The sequence below is a fragment of the Balaenoptera ricei genome, chromosome 4 (genome assembly GCF_028023285.1).
Source record: "Balaenoptera ricei isolate mBalRic1 chromosome 4, mBalRic1.hap2, whole genome shotgun sequence".
Classification (NCBI taxonomy): Eukaryota; Metazoa; Chordata; class Mammalia; order Artiodactyla; family Balaenopteridae; genus Balaenoptera; species Balaenoptera ricei.
The window spans coordinates 153,339,207-153,365,375 of record NC_082642.1 but is presented as its reverse complement, the minus strand read 5'-3'; the positions used below and the strand labels follow the sequence as shown (position 1 = coordinate 153,365,375).

Here is a 26,169-nt window from a genome sequence, read left to right as displayed (position 1 = left end):
CAGTCTGAACACAATTTACAAGCCTGATCTAACACATATGTAACAACTAGAGAATACATACTCTTCACAAGTACACACAGAATAGTTATCACAGTTCCCTATGTACAAGGCCATAAAGCAAGGGCAAACAAATGTTTTCAGAAAGATAAAATATACAATACATTCTCTGACAACACAATTAAGAAATGAACGAAAAGGAAAAATGTTAATGAAGAAACATTTGGAAATTTTAAAGCATATTTTAAAGAAAACTTTAAAACACATAAGTCAGAGAAGAAATCAAAATAGGAATTTTAATAATACTTAAATTTAAAAGTTAATGAAAATACCATAAATTAAACCATGTTACATAAAGCAAAAATGAACTGTGAGGAAGCGTATAGCTTTACATGCTGATAGTAGGAAACAGGAATGACTGAAAATTAGTAAGTTAATCATGCAATTTAAGTTAGAAAAATAATAAACAATAAACTCAAAGAAGGAAAAGGAAGGAAATCATAAAGGAGAAAAAAATCGATGAACTAAAAAACAAAAATAGAACAAATTAGGCCAAAAATTCATCCTCTGGCAAGATTAATAAAATAGACTAACTTTTGGCAAAATTAATGAAAAAAAAGTCACACACAAATAATATTCAAAATGAGAAAAGGGAACATAACTACTAGTAAAAGAGATTAAAGAGAATTAAGACAATACCATGAACTTGATGCCAATAAATTTTTAAAAATAAATAAAATTTACCAAAACTGACTAAAAGAAATGGAAAACCTGAAGTCCTACTACTATTCAATTGCTAATTATCAACAATTTACAGTCCTCCACACACAAAAAATTAGATCCAAATGATCTCACAGATAAAGGCCACCAAACTTTTAAGAAACAAATCACTCCAATCCAAACTGTCCCAGGGAACAGAAAAAAAGGAACTACTCTGCAAATGGCATAAAGCCAGTGTAACCTGAAAACCAAAATCAGACAAGATAGTCAATAAAGAAAAACAACAGGTGGTTTCATTCATAAACAAATACAAAAACCTAAATAAAATACTACCAAACCCCACCCAGTTCAAAAAAAGACAGTCCATCAAGGTCAATTTGCGTTTATCTTAGGAACGAATGTAAGAGAATTAAGAATTTTTAAATGTATAAATTGGAATCTATTACACTTAACAGATTAAAGGAGAAAAACCACAAGATATTGTCAACAGATGCAGAAAAGCACGTGACAAAACTGCAAACAAAGATTCCCCTAACTTAATAAAGAGTATCTATAGAAACTCATAGCAAACATTTTTAAGGGGGTAACAATTTTTTAAAATCAGGAATAAGACATGTAGTCTCACTATAATCACATGTATGCTCTCTATAATCACTTCTAATGAATAACCATAATCACATCCACTGAACATAGATCTAAAAGTGTGCCAACAAATTAAGGCAAGAAAAAAAAAATTAAGGGAAAATAATTGGAAAGGAGAACCCAAAAGTGTCACTATTTGCAAGTGATATAACTGTCCACATACAAAACCCAAAAGAATTACAGAATATGTATCAGAATAAGAGTTTATCAAGTGGATGACTGAAGATCAATGTAAAAAAAATCCATTGAATTTCTATTAACTAACAAACAGTCAGAAAATAGAATCTAAAAAGCATCATTTGTAACAGCAACAAAACTACTAGAAACCTTGGAATCAACATTTAAAAAGTGTTAGATCTGTAAGAAAAAATTTACAAAACTATATCAAAAAACATTAAAAACCTAAATAAATGGAAATACATACCTCAAATCTTAAAGATTTCAAGTCTCCCCCAAACTGATTTCAATCATTCCAATTTATTCCCAAAGAGTTTTTCATGTCACATGACAAGCTGTTAAAGAACAGCTAAGACTCAAGTGCCCCCCAGATATCAAGATTTCAGGTAAAGCTGTAGCATTAATAATCACGACAGTGTGGTATCAACACAGAGATAGACAAGTGGACAAGTGGCACAGAAAGGCGAACGAGAAACAGACCCACACACACAGAAATTAAACATGTAAAAGAGGTGGTTCAGCAGATCATTAGTGAACAGCGGGCCAATTCAATACACGGAGTGAGGTCAACTGTAGCCACATGGGGGGAAAAAATGAATGTGGATCATTACCTCACACCATATACAAAAATCAGTACCAGATGGATTATGAACTTAAATGTGAAAGGCGTCATTTAAAAACTTCTAAAGAGAAACACAGGAGAACGACTTTATAATCCCAGGGCAGGGAAAGTTTCCAATTAGATTACATTAAAATTAAGAACTTCTGTTCAGCAAAATACACCATGAAGTGCAAAAAGACAGACCACAAACTAGAAGAAGATATTTACAACGTGTATACTCAATAAAGGATCGATGTTACCAGTTTGTTAGTTTTAAAAGACAACCCAACAGAAAGATGGGTAAAAGATATGACGAGGTATTTTTTTGTGAACAAAAAGGACAGATGGTTCACAGACAAATGAAAAGATGCTCAAACTCATTAGCAGTCAAGAAATACAAATTAAAACCACAATGCACATCATTTCATATCCATCTGATTTACAAATATTAAGAAGTCTAACAGTAATAAGTGTTACAGAGAATATAGATCAACTATACCTCTTACACACTACTAACCAAAGTATATAAACTGACAAAACTGTTTGCCAAAGTATAAGCTGGTACAACCACTTCAGAAAACAATTTGGTATCATTTTGTAAAGTTGACCATTCATACCCCATAACCCAGCAATTCCACTTCTAGCAAATAGCTTACTACAGTGGTATTCCAACATTTTTTTACTCACAAACCACGCTTTAAAAATTACATATTCTTCACACTTTAAAACGACATCTAAAAAATTTCAGTCCCAAGTTTAAATAATTGCAAAGGATGAATTTCTAGAGTATCACAGTGACATTTTAAAACTGGCATATCATTGGTTTAAAACATCATAATTATTACAGCATAGAGTTGATCAAAAAATAACTAGTATATATGCTGATAATTAAACATAAAAGTTACATTTTATTGGAAATGCAGCTCTTGAAGAGATGGGAAGTGTCTGGATTAAAAGAGGTGCTCCCTAACACTACAGCTGCATGTATTTTAGATTATCCTTTTGTTTTCCATGGAGAGTTTTTCAACTGGGACACTACCCTGGTAAGATCCCATATGAGTGAGCGCTATGCATTCCTAATTTAAGGCAGAAGTGCTACTGTGAGAGGGAAGGTGAGAAAGTAGAACCAGGAGGAAGTTTCTGTCACAGGCTTCAGGCATTACCAGTTTTACGAAAGGGTACACATGGAATTTAATGATCACAAATTGATTCATTAACATTACCTGTGCCCAAGTACTCCTCAGAAAATCTTTATTACTTTCCCAGAGGTCATATACCCCAGTGTGAAAAGTAGAGAAATTCTTGCAACTATGTACCAGAAGATATGTACAAGAATCTTCAAAATAGCAAAACCTAGAAACAACCAAAATGTTCATCAACAGAAGAACACATACACTGTGTTATATTCACCCACAGAATATTACACAGCCGTGAAAATTAATGACTTACATCTATACTGAATATCAGTGACTCTTAGAAACATAACATTGAGTGAAATAAGCAAGACCCAGAAAGCTGTATCCAGTATTCCTTTTTTTAAATTCAAAAACAATAGAAACCACACAATACATTGTTGAGGGATGTATACATATCTGATAAAATTATTTTTTAAAAAACAAGGAATGACACACACAATTTAGGATAGTAGTCACTCTGGAGGTGAGCACATTCAATATCGGTCATTTTGATTCCTGGATTGATCATTTTGATTCTTGGATTGAGTGGTGGGTTGATAGGTGTTCATTTTATTGTTTTGCTTCACAACTTGCATATATGTTACATATTTTGAAAGTATCAAATATTACATTAAAGAGGAAAGAAGATTTTTTAAAAACCGTTCATCATATGCAAAAAAGTAATTAAATCACCTCACCCGCTATTAGAGAGGTACATCTAACATACCATGGAATTATCTTACATCAACCATTGGAACTGATACATTAGGTACAAAATAAATGTTTACTGGAATTAATCTTATGAGAACCAAATGAGATAAAGACTGAGCCAGTTAACTGTGAGAGATGAACCCATAGGCTGACACAGGGCTAGAGCAGAAGCCAAGGTGGCTACAAGCAAATTTAGCCGCAAGCTAAAGTTATAAGGAAGCTGGTCAGTAAACAGAAGGCAAAAATGTAAAAGTCAGGTAACATACAGTGTTAGCAAGGCTGTGACAAATGGGTGTCTTCACTCAATACCAGTGAGAGTGAAAATTAGTGCAACCACTTTGAGAGCTTCTGTGATATTTAGTTACGTTGAAGATGCATATATCCTAGTATAGAGCAAATCCACTACTAGGTGTATTTTCTCGAGAAACTTCCAAACGTGTGCACAAAGCAGACAAGTACAAAGATGTTTATTGCAGGATTGTTTTTAGAGTCAAAAACCAGAAACAAAGCCCATCAACAGGAAAACGGATAAGTAAATTATGGTATATTCATACAATGGAATTCTATACCAGCAATTAAAATGAATGAACCAAACACAATTATCCAATTTATTCATATGTAAATCTGAAAATGTGATGCTGATCGAAAAAAGCAAGTTGCAAAAAGACACATTGTTTAATACCATTAAAGTTTAAAACACACAACCCTATATATTGTTTATGGATTCACCGTGATCAAAGTATAAAATATGCAAGGGAATGATATACACAAACCTAAACACAGTGACAACCTCTACGGAAGGAGGGGCAGGAACTGAGAGCACCTCCATATTTTGCAATTTTAGTTCTTTTAAATTAAAAAGAGGATCTGAAGTAAATTCGGCAAAATAATTACATCTGTAAATCTTAATCACGGATTGGTTAGATACCCCTCTGTATTTTATGTGTGAAATCTTCCAGAAATTAAAAGGAAGAAAAACCCGGAAAATTAGGCAAGAGTAAGAAAATTGAGCAAATGAACAGCGAGAAACAGACACCAAAACGCAGCCCTTGAGCGCAGAGCACGAACCTTTGAGCAAGAGGAGGAGTAGTTGGGTCTCTAATGGGTAATGGGTCTCTAATAGGATAAAATGCACATTTCCTGCAATACAGAATGTCCTAACTAGAGCTGTAATTATGAGGAAACTGCTCCCAAGGGAGGAGTAAAACCTGTACGGTGTCTACCTTGTTTCCCTCGCCATGACGCTGGGCAGAAGCAAGAGAGTTAATTCACGTGAACGCCATAAAACACTATATGAACCGTTAAGTATTATCAAGAACGCCCAGGATCGGCTAAAAGGTATTTGCCCAGGTGTCGTGTACATATTATTTTGAAAGGAGTCTGCAATCGAAGGTCTTTGGGCGTGTAGGGCGCCTCTGAAAATAGTACGCCACACTGGTACCAACCAACATTCACCTATGCCTTGACTTGGCCCTTGGCCCCCTTATTCCGCCCCCAAAACAGGCTGGCTCGACCGGCCACACCTGACATCGTAAATACTACGGCGCAGCTGGCCAGACCCGCTGCTGTCCCCCCTTCCCATTAGCGCTGGGGGAGGAAGTATGCTCCGAAGAGGCGCAGGGGACGGGGGAGCACTGCACTGATTTCTCCCTCCCCGTCCCCTCCCCGCGCTCGGCAGCCATTCTCACGAAAACAGGTGGCGCAGATGTAGGAAACACAAGACACAGAGGAGGGGCGTGCAAGAACGTTCACGAACACTCAGGAACGACGACCTGATCACGCACTCGACAGGACCCAGGCGCGGCTCGCGCGCGGGGACACGCGAGGACGCACCCCCGGGCGGGCAATGCTGCAGACGGGGGCCACGACTACAGGAGGCGCGGCCACGCGCGCGGAGAACGAACATCCCCGGAGAAAGGCAGTAACACAAACGGGGGTTCCCACACCGCCGGGGCGCCACGCCGTCGCCGGGAAGAACCAGCGCGGACACAAAGGAGCCGGGAGGGGACACACGGGCGCGTGCCCACCCGCGCTCAGGCCGGCGGACCCTCCGCCTAGCGAAGGTGTCACCCGCGCACCGACTGCGGCGAGGGTGCGCGTGCGGCCGGGGGATGCGCACACAAAGGGGCTTCTCCCACCCTCGCACAGAAGCCCGGAGGGGGCCACACTTAAAGAAGGAGGACACCAGACAAAGGAAACACACCCACTGAGACCGACAAAAGCGGCCACACACTCCCCCCCTGCACCGGCACCCAACCAGCGCGCACACACACCGCGGGCGCCACGGCCAACGACGCGGGGCGACGCGCACACACCCACACTCACCACACACCCACGGAGGGGGTGTGGAGGGCCCCTCTCCCCGGGCATCTCGGCTGCAGCGCGACAAGGTGACACATCCGGGAGCCCTGCCGCGCGCCAGGTGTGCACTCACCGGGGCCCGCAGCCCGCGAGCCTCGGCCGCGGGCCGCCGCCGCCGCCGCCTCAGGCCCTCCACGTCAGCCAGCGGGCGGGCAGGAGCGACCGGCGGCGCAGTCGGCAGACGCGTCACGTGGGCCGCAATGCACATGCGCCGTCGCGCCGCCACCCCCCCGCCCCCAGCGGCAGAGAGCTGACCGATCCCTCCAGCCCCCGCGCTCGCGCGCTCCTGCCGGACGAGGGTCGCGGTGCGCCTGCGCCCGGGCAGGGGTTGCCTTGGCAACTCGGCCCTTCTTCGTTTTCCCTCTCTCGCCCCCCTGCGGCTCCCTGGTCCGCGCCTGCGCAGAGGACTCGGCACGGAGGTGGCCGAACTGTGGGGAGGGGCCGGAGTGGGCGCATGGAAGACCCAAGGTCGAGGGCCAATCCCAATCCCCGGGCTCGAATGAGAAACGGACCCCACGAGAGGGCAGGTCCGGGTCCCGGGCGCCGAGGCCCAGGCCTGAGGAGGCCGCGCGGGCCTCCTGTCCCTGCTTGCCCTTCCCTTTTCGCACGGAGGCGAAACCTGCAGAGCTGGAGTGGCGTCAGTCCCTCCCCTGCTCCCCCGTGGCCTCGCCCGCTCCCCCCTTGCCTCCCCCCACCTTATACTGCGGGAGGTGCGCGCTGTGGCGCGTGTGCTTGTGTGCGCGTGCACGTGAGGTTTGGGAGCTGGCTGCGCCTACAGGCGACGTATGGGTGCTTGTGTGCACGTGTGCAAGCAGGTGTGTGTTGGAGGTCTGTGCGCAGGTTGCCCGTTGGCAGTGGTTTAGGGTGGGAAAACTGCGGAGGGGCTGTGCCCGTAGCAAAGCGATGAGGTTATAATAGGCCAAGGGTGTGAATCACTGACAAATGATTGTGTTTCTTTCCCACAGATTATCTAAAGCCACAGGGAAAATGGTGGAAAATTCACCGTCGCCATTGCCAGAAAGAGCGATTTATGGCTTTGTCCTTTTCTTAAGCTCCCAATTTGGCTTCAGTAAGTACTTTCCTGATGGATGGCCAGGGCCTTTCTCTGGTGTTCAAGGACAGGAAATTATTGCATTTGTTTGTAGCATGCGCACATAGGAACTGTGATTCTTTCTACCTTTGTCTCTTTTCGAGAAAACCTGGAGGGAACTCTTGTCTGTTAAGAGTGTTCTATATGCCAGACATGAGCCTGAAAGATTTAATCTCAACAAATCTTTAAAATGCAGCACGAGGCAAGATTGCAAAGTGAATGCAACTTGGTCCTTGCCTTTAAGGAGGTCATGGTTTTGTGGACAAGACAGAGGAGTAAATCTGCAATTCTCACTCAGTGTGATAAGTGCCATGGGCAGCCAGTGGCGAGACAAGAAATCAAAATGGAAAGTCAGGGAATTCCCTGGCGGTCCAGTGGTTCGGACTCTGCGCTCTCACTGCCAGAGCTCCATCCCTGGTCAGGGAACTAAGATCCTGCAAGCCACGCAGTAGCGTGGCCAAAAAAACCCAAAAAACCCTGGGAGTCAGAGTGAGCTTTCTCCCAGGGACTTTGTCTTCACCAATAAGAAGGAAGAAGTGAGAAGGCATTATGGGGTTTGGAAATGAGTAATCTGGTGTGGCCCCGGTGCAGCCTGTGGGAGGGACAGGAATCAGGTTATAGAAGTCAGCTGCACTTTACATCCTGGGTCTCAGTCAGTCCCCATAAGGTCCCATTTTACAGATAAGGAAACTGATGTTCACTGAGACATGATATTCCCAGAGTCACACAGTGGGACCCATGTCTCTCCCCAAAAGGATTTGAGAATTAGGGAGAAAAGTGGGTGCCCACAACTTTTTAGAATTTTGTGGAAACGAGAAAGATGGAGTGGTAATGCTTCTGAACCCTAACTGCATCAGTATAGCCAACCAAGCTGTTGGCCAGGGCAGTCTATGGGGTGAAGAAGTTATAACTTGAGTTCAAATCCTGACTCCTCCACAGATTAGCTTTGTGGAGGACCATTTAGTTAACTTCTTTGGGTCTTCAGATTCTTCCTCTGTGAAAGGGTGGTGATGTTTATCAAATGCTTATGAAGCATAAGACAGTCCTGTGCGATAGATATTGTCATTACTGTCCTCATTTTGCAGATGAGAATACTGAGGCACACGGGGCTTAAGTAATGTGCTCAAGGTCACACAGCCAGTAAATGATAAAGCTAGAATTTGAACCCAGGCACGCTGGGTTGACTTCACTATGCTGCCTCTTATGTCTGTTGTGAAGATTACTTGCCGTAATTTATGCAGAGCACTTAAAAGAATGCATAGGAACAATAAGTACGGGTTTCTCCCACAATCCAAAAGTAGAGACCATTCCTATGAAACCTTTCGTAAGCAGAAATGGTGTAAAGCGACGATTACCTTAGGGCACATCTTGCTAAGCAATGCACAAGATAAATTGAGATAACGCACTCAATTTGATAAAGATACTCAGTTGAGCTCAAGATGCTCACACAGTTCAAAGCCATGGCAGTTTGATGCCGAGATGCTGAATGTAGCTCTGGGGAAGGAGCCCAGACGTGCCACTCTCCCTGCTCTGGGTGGGCACCGCCTGCCTGTATCACGGCTCCCTGCAAAACAAACACTGAATGCTTTTTAAGTAAAAGCAAAAATCCTCTTCAGATTTCCTTTGGTTTCCGAAGACAGTTACTAACGTAGGTCTTTCATAAAAGCGAAATGGCTTAAAGCGAGCTTTCGGAAAGTGGGGATACCTGTACTTATTCAGTGTTAGCTGCTGCTGCTATCGTTATCATCAACATCATCATTTTTGTAAATCCCTGTTGTATAGAGTTATTTGAAGGGTTAGAAACTATATATATAAATAAAAGCAATGACTTTAAGACTGAAATCTAACAGTACCCACAACCAGAAATTAATTCTGCAAATTTTTCTTGCGTACTTACCATGTGCCAGCCACTATTACAGCCAAGGGAGGAGCAAAACAGCCCCCAACTTCCTGCTTTTCACAGTTTTCATTCTGCTAGGGGGAGATTGCCAATGGACAAATTAAATAATTAAACATACAGAATGTCAGATGATAATGTGTACCATGGGGAGAAATTAAGCAAGAAAGGAGGATGAGGAGTGGGAGGGCGTTGCCATCGTAAATACAGCAGTCAGGTGGTGCCTCACTGAGGGGTGAGTTGTAAGCACAGATGCGAAAAGTGAGAGTGAGCCATGTGGCAATCCAGGGAAAGCGCCTCCCAGAGAAGAGCCAGTGCAAAAGCCCGAGGAGGCCAGTGGTTTCAAGGAACAGATGGAGGTCAGTAAGGTTGAAACCTGAGACAGTGAGGCAGAAAGTAATAGGATAGAGGAGGTCAGAGGCCAGTACCCAGCAGTCATAATAAAACTAGGTGGTGGGGGCTTCCATGGTGGCGCAGCGGTTGAGAATCTGCCTGCTAATGCAGGGGACACGGGTTCGAGCCCTGGTCTGGGAAGATCCCACATGCCATGGAGCAACTAGGCCTGTGAGCCACAACTACTGAGCCTGCACATCTGGAGCCTGTGCTCTGCAACAAGAGAGGCCACGATAGTGAGAGGCCCGCGCACCACGATGAAGAGTGGCCCCCGCTTGCCACAACTAGAGAAAGCCCTCGCACAGAAACGAAGACCCAACACAGCCAAAAATTAATTAATTAATTAATTAATTAAAAAAAGAAAAAAAAAATAGGTGGTGGGTACGCAGGGGTTACATGAGTCTCTCCGTATATTGAAATAGTTATTGATTTTAAAAGCTAATTGTCTTAATCTGTTCAGGCTGCTATAACAAAGTACTATAGACTGGGTAGCTTAACCAGTAGACATTTATTTCTCACAGCTCTGCAGGCAGGGAAGTGCAAGATCAGGATGCCAGCATGGCTGGGTTCTTGGTGAAGGCCCTCCTATGGTTTGCAGACAACCACCCCCTTGCCATATCCTCGCATAGTAGAGAAAGAAAGGACGCTAATCCCATGATGGAGACCCCTCCCTCATGACCTCATCTATACCTAACTGCCTTCCAAAGACCCCACCTCCAAATCCATCACATTGGGGATTAGGGTTTCAACATATTAATTTGGGGGCGGGGAACACAAATATTCCGTCCATCACAGTAGTTATAGATTGTGGTAATAGCTTTGAGGGAAATGAAGGGAAATGATGGAGTAATGAAGGTGTGGTCGGTGGGACACAGCTGGGAGAGCAGGTGATTGGGGAAAGCCTCTCTTAAGGTGACATTTGAGCTGAGACATAAAGCAGGCTAAGGAACCATCTGCATTGGAAGAGCCAAAGGGAGATCGTTCCAGGCAGACAGCATTCGCTGTAAATGCAGTGACCCTGCGTCCGGAAGGTCGTTTGAAGCACGGAAATGAGACGCTGTCTGGAGCTGGAGCGTAGTGCGTGAGGGCTGGACATTGGAGAGGCGGGCCGAGCCAGGTCGTTCCAGTTCTTGCAAGCCCTAGGAAGGATTTTAGATTTTACTCTAAGGGCAGCGAAGGATTTGAACTGGCACGTGATAGGGTCAGATTTGTATTTTTGGAAAATCTCTCGACGCTGTGTGGAGAACGACTGCTCCAGTATCTCTTTCTTCAGGGTTGGAATGACTAGGTCCCACTCCGAAAGCCTGGAAGTCGTCTTCACTTGTACTTTTCCTTCTCCCCCAACTCATTCATCTGCTACTGCCACTGAGCCTGCCGGGGTCTCGCTTCTTCCACAGATTCATCCTACATGCAGCCGTCACAGTGACGCACTTGAGATCCAGATGTGAACTCCCCTGATTAAAACCTCTGGTTGGGGCCTGGATGGTTATTTCTCTTGGTAGTCTGCTGTAACTGTAAAGTTACCAACAAAATGTCCAGTTGTTCCCCTTGCCCAGAGCATAAAGTCCATGTTCCTCGCCCAAGGTCTTCCATGATCTGGGACCTGTTCATTTTCTGGCTGGTTTCTCCCTGCTCAGAGCCTCGTACTTTATGCCCGAGCCACTCCACGCTGCCTGGGGTTCCCCCAAATACGTCGCCTCCCCTTCATGTCGTTTCCAGCGCTCTGGCTGCTGCCTGTAAGCCCAGTGCGAAGACGGTGCTCAGGTTCTCGTTCCAGCTCAGCAACGTTTAGCTGTGAGACCTCGGGCAAGTTACTTACATTCCCTGAGCCTCAATTTTTTTCACCTGTGAGTAAGGACTACTCACACACACCTCAGAGGGGTCTGTGGAGGGTCCAGTAAGATAGTGCCTGGGAAGTTCCTGCCACTGCATGTGACTCGTTTCTCTCTCCCACACGACTGTGAGAATAGAGACCATGTCTCATTTATCTTTATAGCCTCGACCTTGTGACTCGTTTCTCTCTCCCACATGACTGTGAGAATAGAGACCATGTCTCATTTATCTTTATAGCCTCGACCTTTTCATAGTGCCTGGCATATGGCAGATGTACAGTAAATATTCATTCAGTTAATTAAACTAAGCAAGTCATTTCCATTTATGAATTTGCATTTGTTTCCCCGCTGTTTGTATTTCTTTTTTTTTTTTTAATTTATTTATTTATTTATTTATTTTTGGCTGCATTGGGTCTTTGTTGCTGCACGGGGGCTTTCTCTAGTTGCGGTGAGCAGGGGCTACTCTTCGGTGCGCGGGCTTCTCGCTGCAGTGGCTTCTCTTGTTGCAGAGCATGGGCTCTAGGCATGTGGGCTCCAGTAGTTGTGACACGTGGGCTCAGTAGTTGTGGCTCGCGGGCTTTAGAGTACAGGCTTGTGGCGCAGGGGCTTAGTTGCTCCGCAGCATGTGGGATCTTCCTGGACCAGGGCTCGAACCCGTGTCCCCTGCATTGGCAGGCAGATTCTTAACCACTGCACCACCAGGGAAGTGCTGTTTGTATTTCATTAATCTTGAAAACTCAAGCTCCAAGCCAGTTCCTTGCCAGCTTTTCCCTCTGCCATCTAGCACACCAGCTCTCTTCAGACCCCCAGCGCTCTCTCTGTGGATGGGTGCTGGGAACATTGTTTTCTCGTATTTCCATCCTTCCTCTCACCTGCAAGCCCAGCATTTTCATCTGGCTAACCCCCCTATTCATCCTTTAGGCCCCAATTTAATGACTTCCTCCAGGAAATCTTTCCTAACCACTCACATCACCACCACTGTGGGCTGAGGGCCTTCTTATGTGTTCCAATATCCTCTTTTATTACTCGCTCATTAGCACTTATCAGAGTGTATTGAAAATACCAATTTATTCTTCTCTATTCCTTGCTCAATTTTAAGGTCGGAGAGGGCAGAGGCCATCTCTTTCGGGTTCACTATTGTATTGCACACTCCTGACAGAGAGAATTCCGTAATACATATTTGTTGAGAAAAATGTTAATCCTTCATCATCATTGAGACAGGCTTGAAATTTCTCTCTGCCACTTACCTTGGATAGACGATGTAACATGTCTAAGACTCCAGTTCCTCATCTGTAAAAATGGCTTAATACCTCCTAGGATTGTTTTGAGGATTAAATGAAATAATGCATGGAAAGTGCTCAGAAGTGTGCTTAGCCACAGTGAGTGCTCAGAGGTTGGCTGTTGTTATAATAGAGGGACAACAGTAAAGGGTGCCACAGAGACCTGGATTGAGGGAAATAAGACTGTGCTCTAGGAGATAAGGCATGTTGTGGATCAGAACAAGGGTAGATAAATTCACCTTTATGCCCCTAAATGTCTGTAGTTATTTCAACCCTGTGGGGATGAAGTGTTGAACACCTACTACGTATAAAGCAAATTGCTAGGTGCTATAAGGATTACAACAATTACTAAGGCATGATTTCTGCCCTTAAATTGCTTAAAATACAGTGTGAGTAGTGGAAGTTAAGACATGTTTTTTTAAAATAACTAAGAGGAGGGGCTTCCCTGGTGGCGCAGTGGTTGAGAATCTGCCTGCTAATGCAGGGGACATGGGTTCGAGCCCTGGTCTGGGAAGATCCCACATGCCGCGGAGCAACTAGGCCTGTGAGCCACAACTACTGAGCCTGCGCATCTGGAGCCTGTGCTCTGCAACGGGAGAGGCCGCGACAGTGAGAGGCCCACGCACCGCGATGAAGAGTGGCCCCCACTCGCCACAACTAGAGAAGGCCCTCGCACAGAAACAAAGACCCAACACAGCCAAAAATAAATATAAAAATTAATTAATTTAAAAAAAAAATAAAATAACTAAGAGGAGTTGTTTAATAGGTATAGAGTTTCAGATTCACAGGATGAAATAGTTCTAGAAACCTGTTTCACAGCAATACAAATATACTTGACGCTACTGAACATTACACTTAAAATGGTTAAGATGGTAAATTTTATGGTTTGGTTTTTTTTTTTTTTAATTTATTTTTGGCTGCGTCGGGTCTTAGTTGTGGCACGTGGGCTCTTTCGTCATAGCGTGCCAGCTTCTCTCTAGTTGTTTTATTTGAACCTTGATAGATTGGATGCATGCCTTACTGACCTTTTTCCTTTTTTTTTTTCCCTCTTCTGCAGTACTATATCTTGTGTGGGCTTTTATTCCTGAATCTTGGCTAAACTCCTTAGGCTTAACCTATTGGCCTCAAAAGTAAGTTCAATGTATTTCTTAAATAAAGTAAGAGTATATCAATGCTGTTTTGAAGGATCAGGTTTTTTCTTAAGACTTATACAAATCTTATATTCTTTTAAGATCCATAAGTAGCCATATAGAAATTTAAAGCTTTTTAAAGACTATTATTGATATGCTTCTACTTAAAGATGGTGGGCTAAATGCACATCTTTATCTCTGCTTCTTCTCAAAATCTTGTTAAAATAAGCCCATAGAAAAAAATAATTGTTAAGCTATAAACCCACAGGAGCAAATAACGGGATAGTGGAGGTGTATCAATAAAATCTTGGGAAGTGGATTGCAGATAAGTGAGAGGTAACTGACTGAATTTCCACTTTCCCACATTGCTAAAGCAGGGAAGCCAGCCAGAGCCTCTGTGCCCACAACACAGAGAGGCCCAGACATTGGAGGTATGGATACCTCTTTAACATGGTATTTCCGGGTTGGGCTGAAAACAGTGTTTAAAGAGCATTCAACCCTCAAATCCCCCTCCTCAGCCCTTAAAGCTGGGAGACCAACCCTCCCCTGCAGAAGACGGGAGTTTTATGCTCTGTAAAGGCTGAGTGAGAGTCTCTAGTCTGGGGGGCACTAGGTCTAACTAGGCACGTTACTGAAAACAGGGATCAGTGAAAATCTGCATTGCTGAATAGTGAGATTCCTCCCAAGCACCTTGCCTCACTAGGCTCTCAGGCTTCTGGTTGGCAGGCTTATACCACCCGCCTCCTCCCAGCAAGATAGGAGGGTCCTCCCTGAAGAAGTTGACCAGCTCAAGAGAAAGGGTCTCTAATTTCTGATAATTAGAGGTTCTCCAATGGAATGGCCAGGTCTCCCATAGTGTGGGTCACCAGTTGGCCATCCCCGCCCACAGATGCACAGTGCTTCCAATTAGTTTGTTAGTAGTTCATCTTTATTTTTATTTTTTTATGTCTCCCCGGCCGCCTCCCTGCCTCCCCAGTACTTCATCTTTAAATATGAATAGGCAACTTATCAGACATTAAAAGAAAGCCTCTAAAATGAAATACAAGAGAAAAAAGCAAAAAAAGAAAAGAGAAAAGAAACTTGAAGAAAATGGAGATAACGCAAAGAACAGAAGAAAACTTTAAAATAAAATCCTCAGAGATAAAATAAGATTATAACTATGAAACAACAGGATGCTATAAAATAGGGAATGTTCAGAGAATTACTGCATTTGGAAATTATAAATATGGTAGCCAAAATTAACATTTTAATTGAAGGTTTAGAAGAAACACCAAAAGTAATCTCCAGAAAGTAGGATAGAGTATAGCAAAATAGAAAATAGAGAAAAGATGAGGAAAGTATAACAGCAAAAAATCTCTTAGAAGTTCCAGAAAGAGAAAACAGTAGGGAAGAAATTATTAAATAATGCACCCAATAAAACATGTGAGGTAGAGCATTTGATGTGTTTAACTGTATTAAGAGGCATACTAGACTCTATCAGAGAATTTGAGGATGGAGTATTGATAGGTACATGGGAAACCAAGCAAACAGACAAAAAGTAGTAATTACTTAATTTCCAGGAAAAACAAAAAATTGTACAAGAAGACATATAATAATAATACGTTACAGTGCTCAGTTGCAAACGTTATTTATATATACATCTTTATCTCCATATTAGGATGTTCAGAGAAAATGTCTGAAGTTTAAAAAATCAAGAAATAATAATTGGAGTATGTTGTGTAGGAAGGTGGAGGTAAACACCAGAAGAAACAGCTTAGGTGCTGAAAGTGTACCCTACTGGGAAGTAAGACTCCAGGACTCAAACAGGGGTACAGGATAGCAGCTTCACTGTAGGCCAGTAGAACTATTGGACTGCCTTTTAGGTACATGTATTATTTCAGTCAAAGCTAAAATTAAGTTTAAAACTGTATTAACTTGGTGATGAACTGTAGAGAACTGCAGCTTTTTAGGAAGTCTGTTACCTACTTTAATATTCTTTTCTGCAGATACTGGGCAGTCGCACTGCCTGTGTACCTCCTCATTACTGTAGTGATTGGTTACGTGCTCTTATTCGGGATAAACATGATGAGTACCTCTCCACTCAACTCCATTCATACGATCACAGGTAAATTTATATCAAAGGAAAGTGCCGGGGGATGGAGGAGTCGGGTATTAACACTTTTGTCAAGAAAAGCAGGGAGTTCCCTGGTGGTCCCGTAGTTAAGACTCCGTGCTCCCAGGACTTCCCTGGTGGCGCAGTGGTTAAGAATCCGCCTGCCAATGCAGGGGACACGGGTTCGATCCCTGGTCCGGGAAGATCCCCCATGCCATGGAGCAACTAAGCCTGTGCACCACAGCTACTGAGCCTGCACTCTAGAGCCCAAGGGCCACAACTACTGACCCCACGTGCAGAAACTACTGAAGCCCACGTGCTCTGGGGCCCATGTGCCGCAACTACTGAGCCCACATGCTGCAACTACTGAGGCCCATGCACCTAGAGCCCGTGCTCCACAACAAGAGAAGCCACCGCAATGAGAAGCCCGTACACCGCAATGAAGAGTAGCCCCTGCTCACAACTAGAGAAAGCCCGCACGCAGCAACAAAGACCCAACACAGCCCCAAAAATAATAATAATAATAAATAAACCTAGATCATTTAAAAAAAAAAAAAAGGCTCCACACTCCCAGTGCAGGGGGCCCAGTTTCAATCCCTGGTCAGGGAACTAGATCCCGCATGCCACAACTAAGAGTCTGCATGCTGCCACTAAAGGAGCCCACATGCCACAACTAAAAAGATCCCACATGCTGCAACTAAGACCCAGCACGGCTAAATAAATAAATAAATAAATAAATATTTTTTAAAAAGAAAAAGCAGCAAAGAACAGGCTGCAGTAATTGACACACATCAGCATAGTAAAAAAACTGGGAGAAATAAATAAAATTATACCAGAGGAAATGTTCACATGGCACAAATAAGCTCTCATGAATGTGCTGTTTATTACACTAGTTAACAGGTGTATTTACTGATAAAAACCACAAGTATGTAATATGTTCCTTGGCAACTTTGCCTGAGAGAAACTTCTTTTATCCTAAACAAGCTGTGTTGATCAAGGGATGACAAAGAAGTCCATACAGACCTTGTCTGGGAGGAGGAATTTGGGGGTGTGTATCCTCAGGATCACTGTGTACACCTGACCGCAATTAAGTGGATAGAAGAGCCACAGCATGTTTTTTGTAGTTGTTGTTGTTTTTAAGTTCTTTTATTTCAGGTCTAAAGATTAAAGTAGATTCCTGGGAGTTCCCTGGTGGCCTGATGGTTAGGATTCCCCGCTTTCACTGCCATGGCCTCGGTTCAATCTCCTGGTTGGGGAACTGAGATCCCACAAGCCGCGTGGCATAGCCAAAATTAAAAAAAAAAAAAAAAAAAATTAGATTCCTGAACTTGCTTGGATTCTAGGAAGCAAAGTATTTTTTAAGTTCTGGTATGATTTTTTAACTTCTAGATATTGCTTTTCTGATAACCTACTGTGTTCCCTGCATACTTGGCTGGAATTACAGCAAATAGACAATTTGTACAAAGAGGGGAAATTGTTAAGTTTGCATGAATGATTGTACCAAATGATTGGGGTGTTGATATAATTCTGTTCCTATGAGAAATGTACAGATGGGGCTTGAATCATCATTGTACAGTTGAATTAAATATTAATTTCTTTTTTTGTAATTTATTTTTGGCTGCATTGGGTCTTTGTTGCTGCACGTGGGCTTTCTCTAGTTGTGGCGAGCGGGGACTACTCTTTGTTGCAGTGCACGGGCTTCTCACTGCAGTGGCTTCTCTTGTTGCGGAGCATGGGCTCTAGGCTTGCGGGCGTCAGTAGTTGCAGCACATGGGCTCAGTAGTTGCGACACGCAGGCCCTAGAGCATGTGGGCTCAGTAGTTGTGGCGCGTGGGCTTAGTTGCTCCGCGGCATGTGGGATCTTCCCGGATCAGGGATCGAACCCGTGCCCCCTGCTTTGACAGGCAGATTCTTACCACTGCGCCACCAGGGAAGTCCCTGAAATATTAATTTATTACCCAAGTTAGAGGTTGCAGAAAGTACTTGGCTGATTTTTATTCTAATTGGGACATTTCTTCTAAAGAGAATTTAAGGGGCCTTTTAATTATGTTAAACATGGTATTTGTCATTATCCAAACATTAGCCTAGTAAACTATGTGGTGGGTCTCCACAAACCACAGAGATTGTTGAAGAAATTGCTTGGGTAAACAGAGCCTTTTGTCCTCTTCTTACAGATAACTATGCCATAAACCAACAGCCGAAGAAATACCAAGAAGAGGCCATCCCAGCATTAAGAGATATTCCTATTAGTGAAGTAAACCAAATGTTTTTTCTTGCAGCCAAAGAACTTTACACCAAAAACTGAATTGTACATAGACTAATACCAAACATTTATTACAAATTTTTGATGGAAGAATTTCGACGATAGTAATTTTGACTGTCTTTCTGATTAATATCCAGTACTGAAATGTTAAAAAAAAAGAAAGAAAAATGTAAGTTGAATTTCTCTTAGATTAAGTTCTATTAATATTATAAATGTTATCAAATAGTAGTTACTAATGGACAGAGTAAATAAAATACTGCATTACCGTATGGCAAGTGTCCCTCCAGAGAGGCATTCATGTTGTAACTTTCAAAGGGCAATTGTGTACTTCCCACTGTTTGTTCTTAGAAGCCCAGAATTCAAACTCTTAGGTTTAGGAGAAGGGCACATTTAATGTGTGTCTTTGCCATCAGATTCGTGTCTCAGGGACGACTGCTTTAGATGGGGCAGTCGACGAAAGCTGCTGTGAGGAGGCAGTTGGGGTTGAGGTTTGATTAACAAAAACAGGAGCAGTCACATAAAGATTAGAGGGTCAGCAGGGAGCTTCCAGTACCGAGCAGGCAGGACAGAGACCTTGGGTGGGAAGAAGGGAAGGAGCGTGGTGTGTCCTAAGGCCAGGAGGCCAGCAGGGGGCCTAGCGCTTGCTGCGGGAGGGTGTGAGGGCTGTGTGGACGAGTGTAAGAAGTCTGGGTTCACCTGTCAGTGTGATGGGTTTGAGGCACTTCACATACGGAGCCATAGGAGGCTTTGAGGAAAAGTGTGTCACGGCCTGATCTGTGTTTTTTAAAAGCCACTGGGGGGAGTTCCCTGGCAGTCTGGTGGTTAAGACTCTGCACTTTCACTGCAGGTTCACTCCCAAGCTGGGGAATTAAGATCCCACAAGCTGCTCGATGCAGCCAAAAAAAATAAAATAAAAGCCACTGGGCGGTGGGTGGAGGGTAGGTTCGGGAGGGGGAATTGGGGACGGGGAAGAGTGTGGAAGTAGGGAGACCGGTCAGGAGGTGATTGCATTAGTCCAGGCAGGAAATGCTTGCCGTGTAGAGCAGAGTGGTAGCTGTGGAGCTGAGGAGGATCGCGTAGCTTTGCAGCATTTGTTGGAGACACAGCTGACTGGGTAGGTGGATCTGATTGTACAGGGTAGGCAGGCTACTGAGAGGAGTTGTGATCAAGAGTCATTCCTAGGTTTATTTGAATTACTGAACTGAGGAGATGATTGCACCTTCTACTGAATCAGACAGATTTGGGGAAGTGCAATTGAGGGGGTTGGAGGATTTGGTAACTAACTGTGGATTAGTTGGAGCAACGCTGCCATATTAATATCTGGGTATGTCTCGTGTAAGATTAAGAAGCTTAGATAGAAATAAGTTTAAAAGAAACAAGCCACCCATAACTTAGCAAGAGTATACTCACAGTTGGCCAGGGGGACCAAATCTAAATTCATCTAGCACTCAATGCCGCCTGTCTTTTGATAACTTAAATCTCTACCCAGGTTTGGAGCCACACATTTTACTTTATGCAAATTTAACTATATTTTCTGTATTTAAAAATAAAAAAAGGAAAGAAAGAAACTAATAATTTTAAATAGTTGGGAAAACTAGGACTTCCATTTCAATAACCATATCCCTGCCCAGTAAGCATGAGATGGATAACATGAATCTGCTGTTTCTGTTGCCTAATGAGTCCCAGTTCCTGTATTCAACTCTATCAAGGGTAGAATGGTAAATTGTGTCCTGTTTATACAATGGAAAACGACACAGCCATGCAAACAAGAATGAAATTACTGCTCTACCTAGCAACGTGAGTGAATTTCACAGATACAATGTTGGGCATAAAAAGCCAGACATAAAGGAATATATATATATATATATATATATATACTGTATGATGCCGTTTATGTGAAGTTCAAAATCAGGAAAATAATTTTTAAACCTATGGTGATATATATTAGAATAATGGTGTTAACTAGGAGGCAGCATGAGAGAATCTGCTGGTGATTTGGAAATGCCCTACATCTTGATCTGGGTGGTAGTTACCTGGGAATAACGTACGTTTAAAAAAATAGTTATTATCATTAAGATTTGTGCTCCTAATGTAAGTTATACATCAATAACGAGGTAAAGAACAGTACTATGCCCCATCCCCAGAAATTTTGATTCATTGGTCTGGAGCGGGGCCCAGGCCGGGGTAATTTTTAATGTCACCCAGACACTTACAACAGGCAGCCAGGGTCAGAACTTCTGCCTTCATTGATTGGACTTAACTGAGCCTGTGGTCAACCAGGGGAATGGCCATTCACTTTGGAAGAGAAAGTGGCAGTTAATAGAGCTGTCCTCTTCCCACCAGACTGGGGGCTGCCATTCCTCTGAAGGTCATGATCAATTTAGTGCAGTGATTCTCACCTTTTTATAAATCTCAGGACCGCTTTATACGCATAAAGAGTAAGAGACCCTGGGCTTCCCTGGTGGCGCAGTGGTTGAGAATCTGCCTGCCAATGCAGGGGACACAGGTTCGAGCCCTGGTCTGGGAAGATCCCACATGCCACGGAGCAACTAAGCCCGTGTGCCACAACTACTGAGCCTGCGCATCTGGAGCCTGTGCTCCGCAACAAGAGAGGCCGCGATAGTGAGAGGCCCGCGCACCGCGATGAAGAGTGGCCCCCGCTTGCCGCAACTGGAGAGAGCCCTCGCACAGAAACGAAGACCCAATACAGCCAAAAATAAATAAATAAATTTTAAAAAGTGAAATTCTTTATAAAAAAAAAAAAAAAAGTAAGAGACCCAACGAGTTTCTGTGTATGTGGATTATATTTAGAAATTGAAGTAGAAATTTTAAAAATATTTGTTTATAAATAATAAACCTGTTACATTTTGTTGTATTTAAGTAACATTTTATGCAAAATAACTATATTTTCCAGAACAAATTTAGTGAGACAAGTAGAATTGTCTAACATTTTTGCAAATCTGTTTAACATCTGGCTTAAAGGAAGACAGCTGGGTTCTCATATCTGCCTCTGCATTCTGTTCTGGTACCACATACCACAAAGCCTCTGGAAAACTCCACTGCATACTCACAAGAGAGTGAGTTTGAAGAAGACAAATAGCATCTTATTATTATTTCGAAGATGGTTTTGACCTCAGAGATCCCCTGAAAAGACTACACTTTGAGAACCACTAGTTAGTGGGCCTCAACTAGAGTGTATGTGTGTGTACTAGAGTAGAATACATTATAGCAGAGCACATTGCACTTGGTGAATATCTTGATTGAACACCTTTTGTGGTCACTTCAGATCCTCTCTGTCCCACCTCTTATTCCAGCCACTGATGCTGCTTTGACCAGATCCACACAGGTGCCCCCTGCCAGTGCACCCTGGAAGCAGGGGGAGTTAACACCATAGGACACCATGGGCAGGCGTTAAGCTCCCAAAGAACTGGTTCTGAGCTGCCTTTCCTGAGCTCCAGGCAGGTCTCATGAGCTTGAGCTGTGGTTACCATGGCAGCGGTGAACTCAGTATTGGCTCCTCGTCTTTGTTTTGCTCCCTTGCTTCCCACTCCTCCCTAGTGTCACTTTCCAAATAAACTGCCTGCACAAGCCTTTGTCACAGGCTCTGCTTTCAGGGGAACCCCGGCTGACAGGTTTGTATTTTGTAAAAATGTTGCTTCGGTTATAGGGCCCATGATGTCTGATGCACTTCCCTGCTGCATCTCATAATTTAAGAAAAACACTTGAAAGACACTGTGCTTTGCAGTGAGCCCAACTAATAGCATAAAGTACTCCAAATAAAAAATGTCAGTGATAGAAAACTTCCAATTTTAACAAGACCCCCTCCAGTAATTAGCTTCTCAGTGAGAATTCAAAGTCCAAATATGAAACTATCTATGAAAAGCCAACAGAATTCAAATCCAAAATTCTGCCCTCCTTCATTTCTTTTTTTCTAGTTGTTTTTTTTTTCTTCTCTGCTCACTTCTTTTTTTAATTTATTTATTTATATTTTATTTCTGGCTGTGTTGGGTCTTCATTGCTGCACATGGGCTTTCTCTAGTTGCGGTGAGCGGGGGCTACTCTTCCTTGCGGTGCACGGGCTTCTCATTGCCGATGGCTTCCCTTGTTGTGGAGCACAGGCTCTAGGCGCGCGGGCTGCAGTAGTTGTGGCTCCCGGGCTCTAGAGCGCAGTCTCAGTAGTTGTGGCGCACGGGCTTAGTTGCTCCGTGGCATGTGGGATCTTCCAGGACTAGGGCTCAAACCCATGCCCCCTGCATTGGCAGGCGGATTCTTAACCACTGTGCCACCAGGGAAGTCCGCTCCCTCATTTCTTTTTCTTTTTTTTTGAACATCTTTATTGGAGTATAATTTCCTCATTTCTTGACCTGCCCTCTTTTAGTCAGAAGGATCTCAATCAAGTGCCTGGATTTTCTCAAGCTGCTCCCTAGGCGTCCATCAGAACAGGTGTCACTCCTTAAGCAAATGGATTCAATCAAAAATGTCTTGTATATCGCACTTTTTCAAAGAGTTGGTAGGACACACAATATCATATTATCAGCCCTGTGCCTTAGAAAACCCAACCAAATCAACTGCTACAGCAGTTATCCCAGAACCTGATATATTGAACAGTACAGGCCCCTACTAGTCAGTAACTGCAATGCAGCTGCGTGGAACATGGGGAAAGGGCAGCAGAAAAGGAGCGGTTCTTGATTTGTCTTCCCAGCTTACAGGTCAGGCTGGGCAGTTGTCAAGATGCTCAGATCACTCAGTGTAAAACCTAATTGGGTTAATTGTGGCCCTATTAATTAATACTACCTGGGAATGGGCAGAAATTTACTTACACCTCTTCTAATCAGGATAGTCTAAGTCAAAAGGCAACAAAATTTCATTTTTCAAAGAACAAAACCTTGAGATAGATAGCCACCAAATGGGACCATGTAGAAAGGGACAGCCGGTGTCTCGGGTCACCTGTATGGACTCCTGACCAGGACTAAATGTTCTCTCGCCCGCCACGCCTCGTAACCACAAAAGTCTCAGTGTGCCAGAGATGTGATGGAAACCTCAGGGACCAAAGGAGCCATGGAGTCAGAAATGACGGCATTATAGAAAATGCGGTTATAATTCTTGAACAAGGGCATTTGTGGGCCAAGATTTATTATATCTGTTTCCCATGAATACAGAGGAAAAACCCTTTCCAACAATTCAGTACCTGTCTCCAGCTACTTCTGCAAATCCAGAGTACCCAGGCTCTGCTTGTGTAGGTCACAGTCACAGAGGGTCACGTGGCCAGGGCTGGATGACGCCAGCCTCACGGTGACTCACACATCAGTTGCGCCACTGGCGTTACTAACTAAGCCTGTTCACGCGGCCCCCACACGTCAGAGGCAGCTGTGAGTCAGCCCGCATCAGCTGCTGCGGGGCTTCAAGGGGCCCCTCCTGCCTTCTGACATTTCGGCTTCCAGCACCGCCTGTTCTCACTGTTCTCAAGTGATACTCCTAGGGTGGCATGCGGGAGGCACAATCATCCCTCACCACCCTTCTGTGAAGGAGAAGAGCCCGACAGGAATTAAAATACAGTATATAGTCACGTGATAAACCTGAAGCTCAAAGCAGGCTTTGTTCCCAAAAGCTGATGTGAGGGGGGCTGGGCCTGCTGATGTGGAGGCTCGGCGGGACCTGCTGCGTGCACGAGGGAGTGTGCTGGGCTGCAACCTGGGAGGTCCGGGCAGAGGGCAGACAGCTGGCGAGCAGTCAGTCACCTTTGCCCGTTTCCACCCATGGGCTAAATTGCACCTGTCCCGTGAGGGTAAGGAGTAAGGGGTAGAGAGAATGGCAGAAACCTCTTCCCCAAGACTTCCCCAGGAAGGACACTCAGTGTTCTATCTCAGTGTTTCAGCCACTGAGATAGAAATGAGGAGAAAGACCACGGTTCCCCTGCACTGGCCACTTAGGTTGTCTCCTGTGTTTCCCCATTTTAAATAATCAGTACGGCAAACATCTTTGTGGAATTGTGTCCCGGGGCTAGGTTCCTTACATTGGAATTATTACAGGGTCAAAGGGCTTGAACTTTTTAAAAAAATTTTTATTGGAGTATAGTTGCTTTACAATGTTGTGTTAGTTTCTACCGTACAGCAAAGTGAATCAGCTATACTTATACATATATCCCCTCTTTTTTGGATTTCCTTCCCATTTAGGTCACCACAGAGCACTGAGTAGAGTTACCTGTACCATACAGTAGGTTCTCATTAGTTATCTATTTTATACATAGTACCAATAGTGTATATATGTCAGGACTTCCCTGGTGGTGCAGTGGTTAAGACTCCGAGCTCCCAAAGCAGGGGGCCCGGAGTTCAATCCCTGGTCGGGGAACTAGATCCCACATGCATACCGCAACTAAGAGTTTGCATGCCACAACTAAGGATCCCACGAGCCACAACTAAGGAGCCCACCTGCCACAACTAAGACCCAGCAAACCAAATAAATAAATTAAATAAATAAAACAAGAAAAACTGGTTTAAAAAAATAGTGTATACATGTCAATCCCAATCTCCCAATTCATCCCACCCTGCCCTTTCCCCCTTGGTATGCTTGAACATTTTTAAGACACTTCATATGATTCCAGACTGATCTCCAAAAAGATTCTATCAATGTACACATTCACTGTAACTCACTAACATTGGGTACTACCCTTATACTGGTGTGATGGTTAATTTTTTGTGTCAACTTGACCAGGCTAAGGGATGCCCAGACAAATGGTAAAACATTATTTCTGAGTGTGTCTGTGAGGGTGTTTCTGGAAAAGATTAGCATTTGATCAGAAGACTGAGAAGATCTGCCCTCCCCAGTGTGAGCAGGCATCATCCGATCCATTGAGGGCCCATATAGAACAAAAGGGCAGAGGAAGGGCGAATTCTCTCTCTCTCTCCTTGAACTGGAACATCCATCTTCTCCTGCCCTTGGACGTCAGAGCTCCTGGCTCTCAAGCCTTTGGACTCAAACTAAATCATACCACCTGCTTTCCTGGTTCTCCAGTTTACGGATGGTGGATTATGGCACATCTCAGACTCTGTAATCATTGGAGCCAATTCCCATAATAAATCCCCTCTGATGTTTCTATGTGCGTCCTCTTGGTTCTGTTTCTCTGGAGAACCCTGACTAAGACAGCTGGGTGTGAGATGTTCCTCACATTTGGACTATACGAAATGTCACAGTGTTCCATTTTTCCAAATCTGACTAAAGTGTTTTGATTTCCCACTCTCCGTTATTGACAAGAATTTCAGAATCATCTGTTGGGGGCCTTTCTCACCCTCCCTCGGGTGTTAATGCTTATTCTATCCAAGAAAATGGGAGAAAATACTGGCTTTTAGTCCGTGGTATTTGCCATCCCTGCCGTTGTTTCACCCTCTCCCTAGCCCCACACAGGAGACCCCAGGCTCATGTGGCTTGTGCTCAGTGCCCACGTGCCCCAGCTGGCCACCCCATTCAAGGCCTCCACCCTGGGTGCTGCAAGACCACTCACCTCTCCCTATTTCAACATGCCCAGGCATCACCGCTGGGGTTGGGCACCCACCCTGTGGCAGGAGTTTCTACAACCCCCAGCTCCCTTTGCAATGGTTTCCACGTGGTACCCTAGAATAAAGCTCCTTCTCCCTCACAGCAAGGCAGTGCGGCCTCGGTTTTTTCTGGGCAGTGCCCTGGATGGAAGGGGAAGGAGGGTGTGTAACTTCCGTAGACTGCCTTTCAAAGGAGGAGCATCTCTTCTTCATCCCTCCTCATTCTCCTGCCCAGCGTGTGGAATTAATGACTGGAAATTGAGGTGCCCCTTGGAC

The 26,169-nt window shown here is 44.0% G+C and overlaps 2 protein-coding genes across 17 annotated transcripts in view; one reads left to right on the top strand and one right to left on the bottom strand.

Moving 5' to 3' along the window:
- TTC3 (tetratricopeptide repeat domain 3) overlaps positions 1-6,559 on the bottom strand; it is a 141,732-nt gene extending 135,173 nt beyond the window's left edge. For 4 of the 9 annotated variants that reach the window (XM_059921516.1, XM_059921522.1, XM_059921523.1 and 1 more), the window contains exon 1: positions 6,349-6,451. The gene's annotated coding sequence lies outside the window, so the exon portion shown is untranslated. The other 5 variants (XM_059921519.1, XM_059921520.1, XM_059921517.1 and 2 more) reach the window with 5 other exon arrangements.
- A 57-nt stretch (positions 6,560-6,616) lies between these two features.
- Positions 6,617-18,630, top strand: PIGP (phosphatidylinositol glycan anchor biosynthesis class P). 8 transcript variants are annotated; one of them, XM_059921537.1, is made up of 5 exons: positions 6,617-6,911; positions 7,350-7,453; positions 13,934-14,006; positions 15,992-16,110; positions 18,273-18,630. In XM_059921537.1, exons 2-5 carry the CDS (start codon positions 7,372-7,374, stop codon positions 18,401-18,403), a joined length of 405 nt encoding a protein of 134 aa, XP_059777520.1. In that variant the 5' UTR covers positions 6,617-6,911; positions 7,350-7,371; the 3' UTR covers positions 18,404-18,630. The 8 variants fall into 8 exon arrangements, with proteins under 8 accessions (XP_059777520.1, XP_059777514.1, XP_059777512.1 ...); XM_059921531.1 differs by having other exon boundaries at positions 6,720-6,803; XM_059921529.1 differs by having other exon boundaries at positions 6,757-6,852.
- The last annotated feature ends 7,539 nt before the right edge of the window (positions 18,631-26,169 follow it).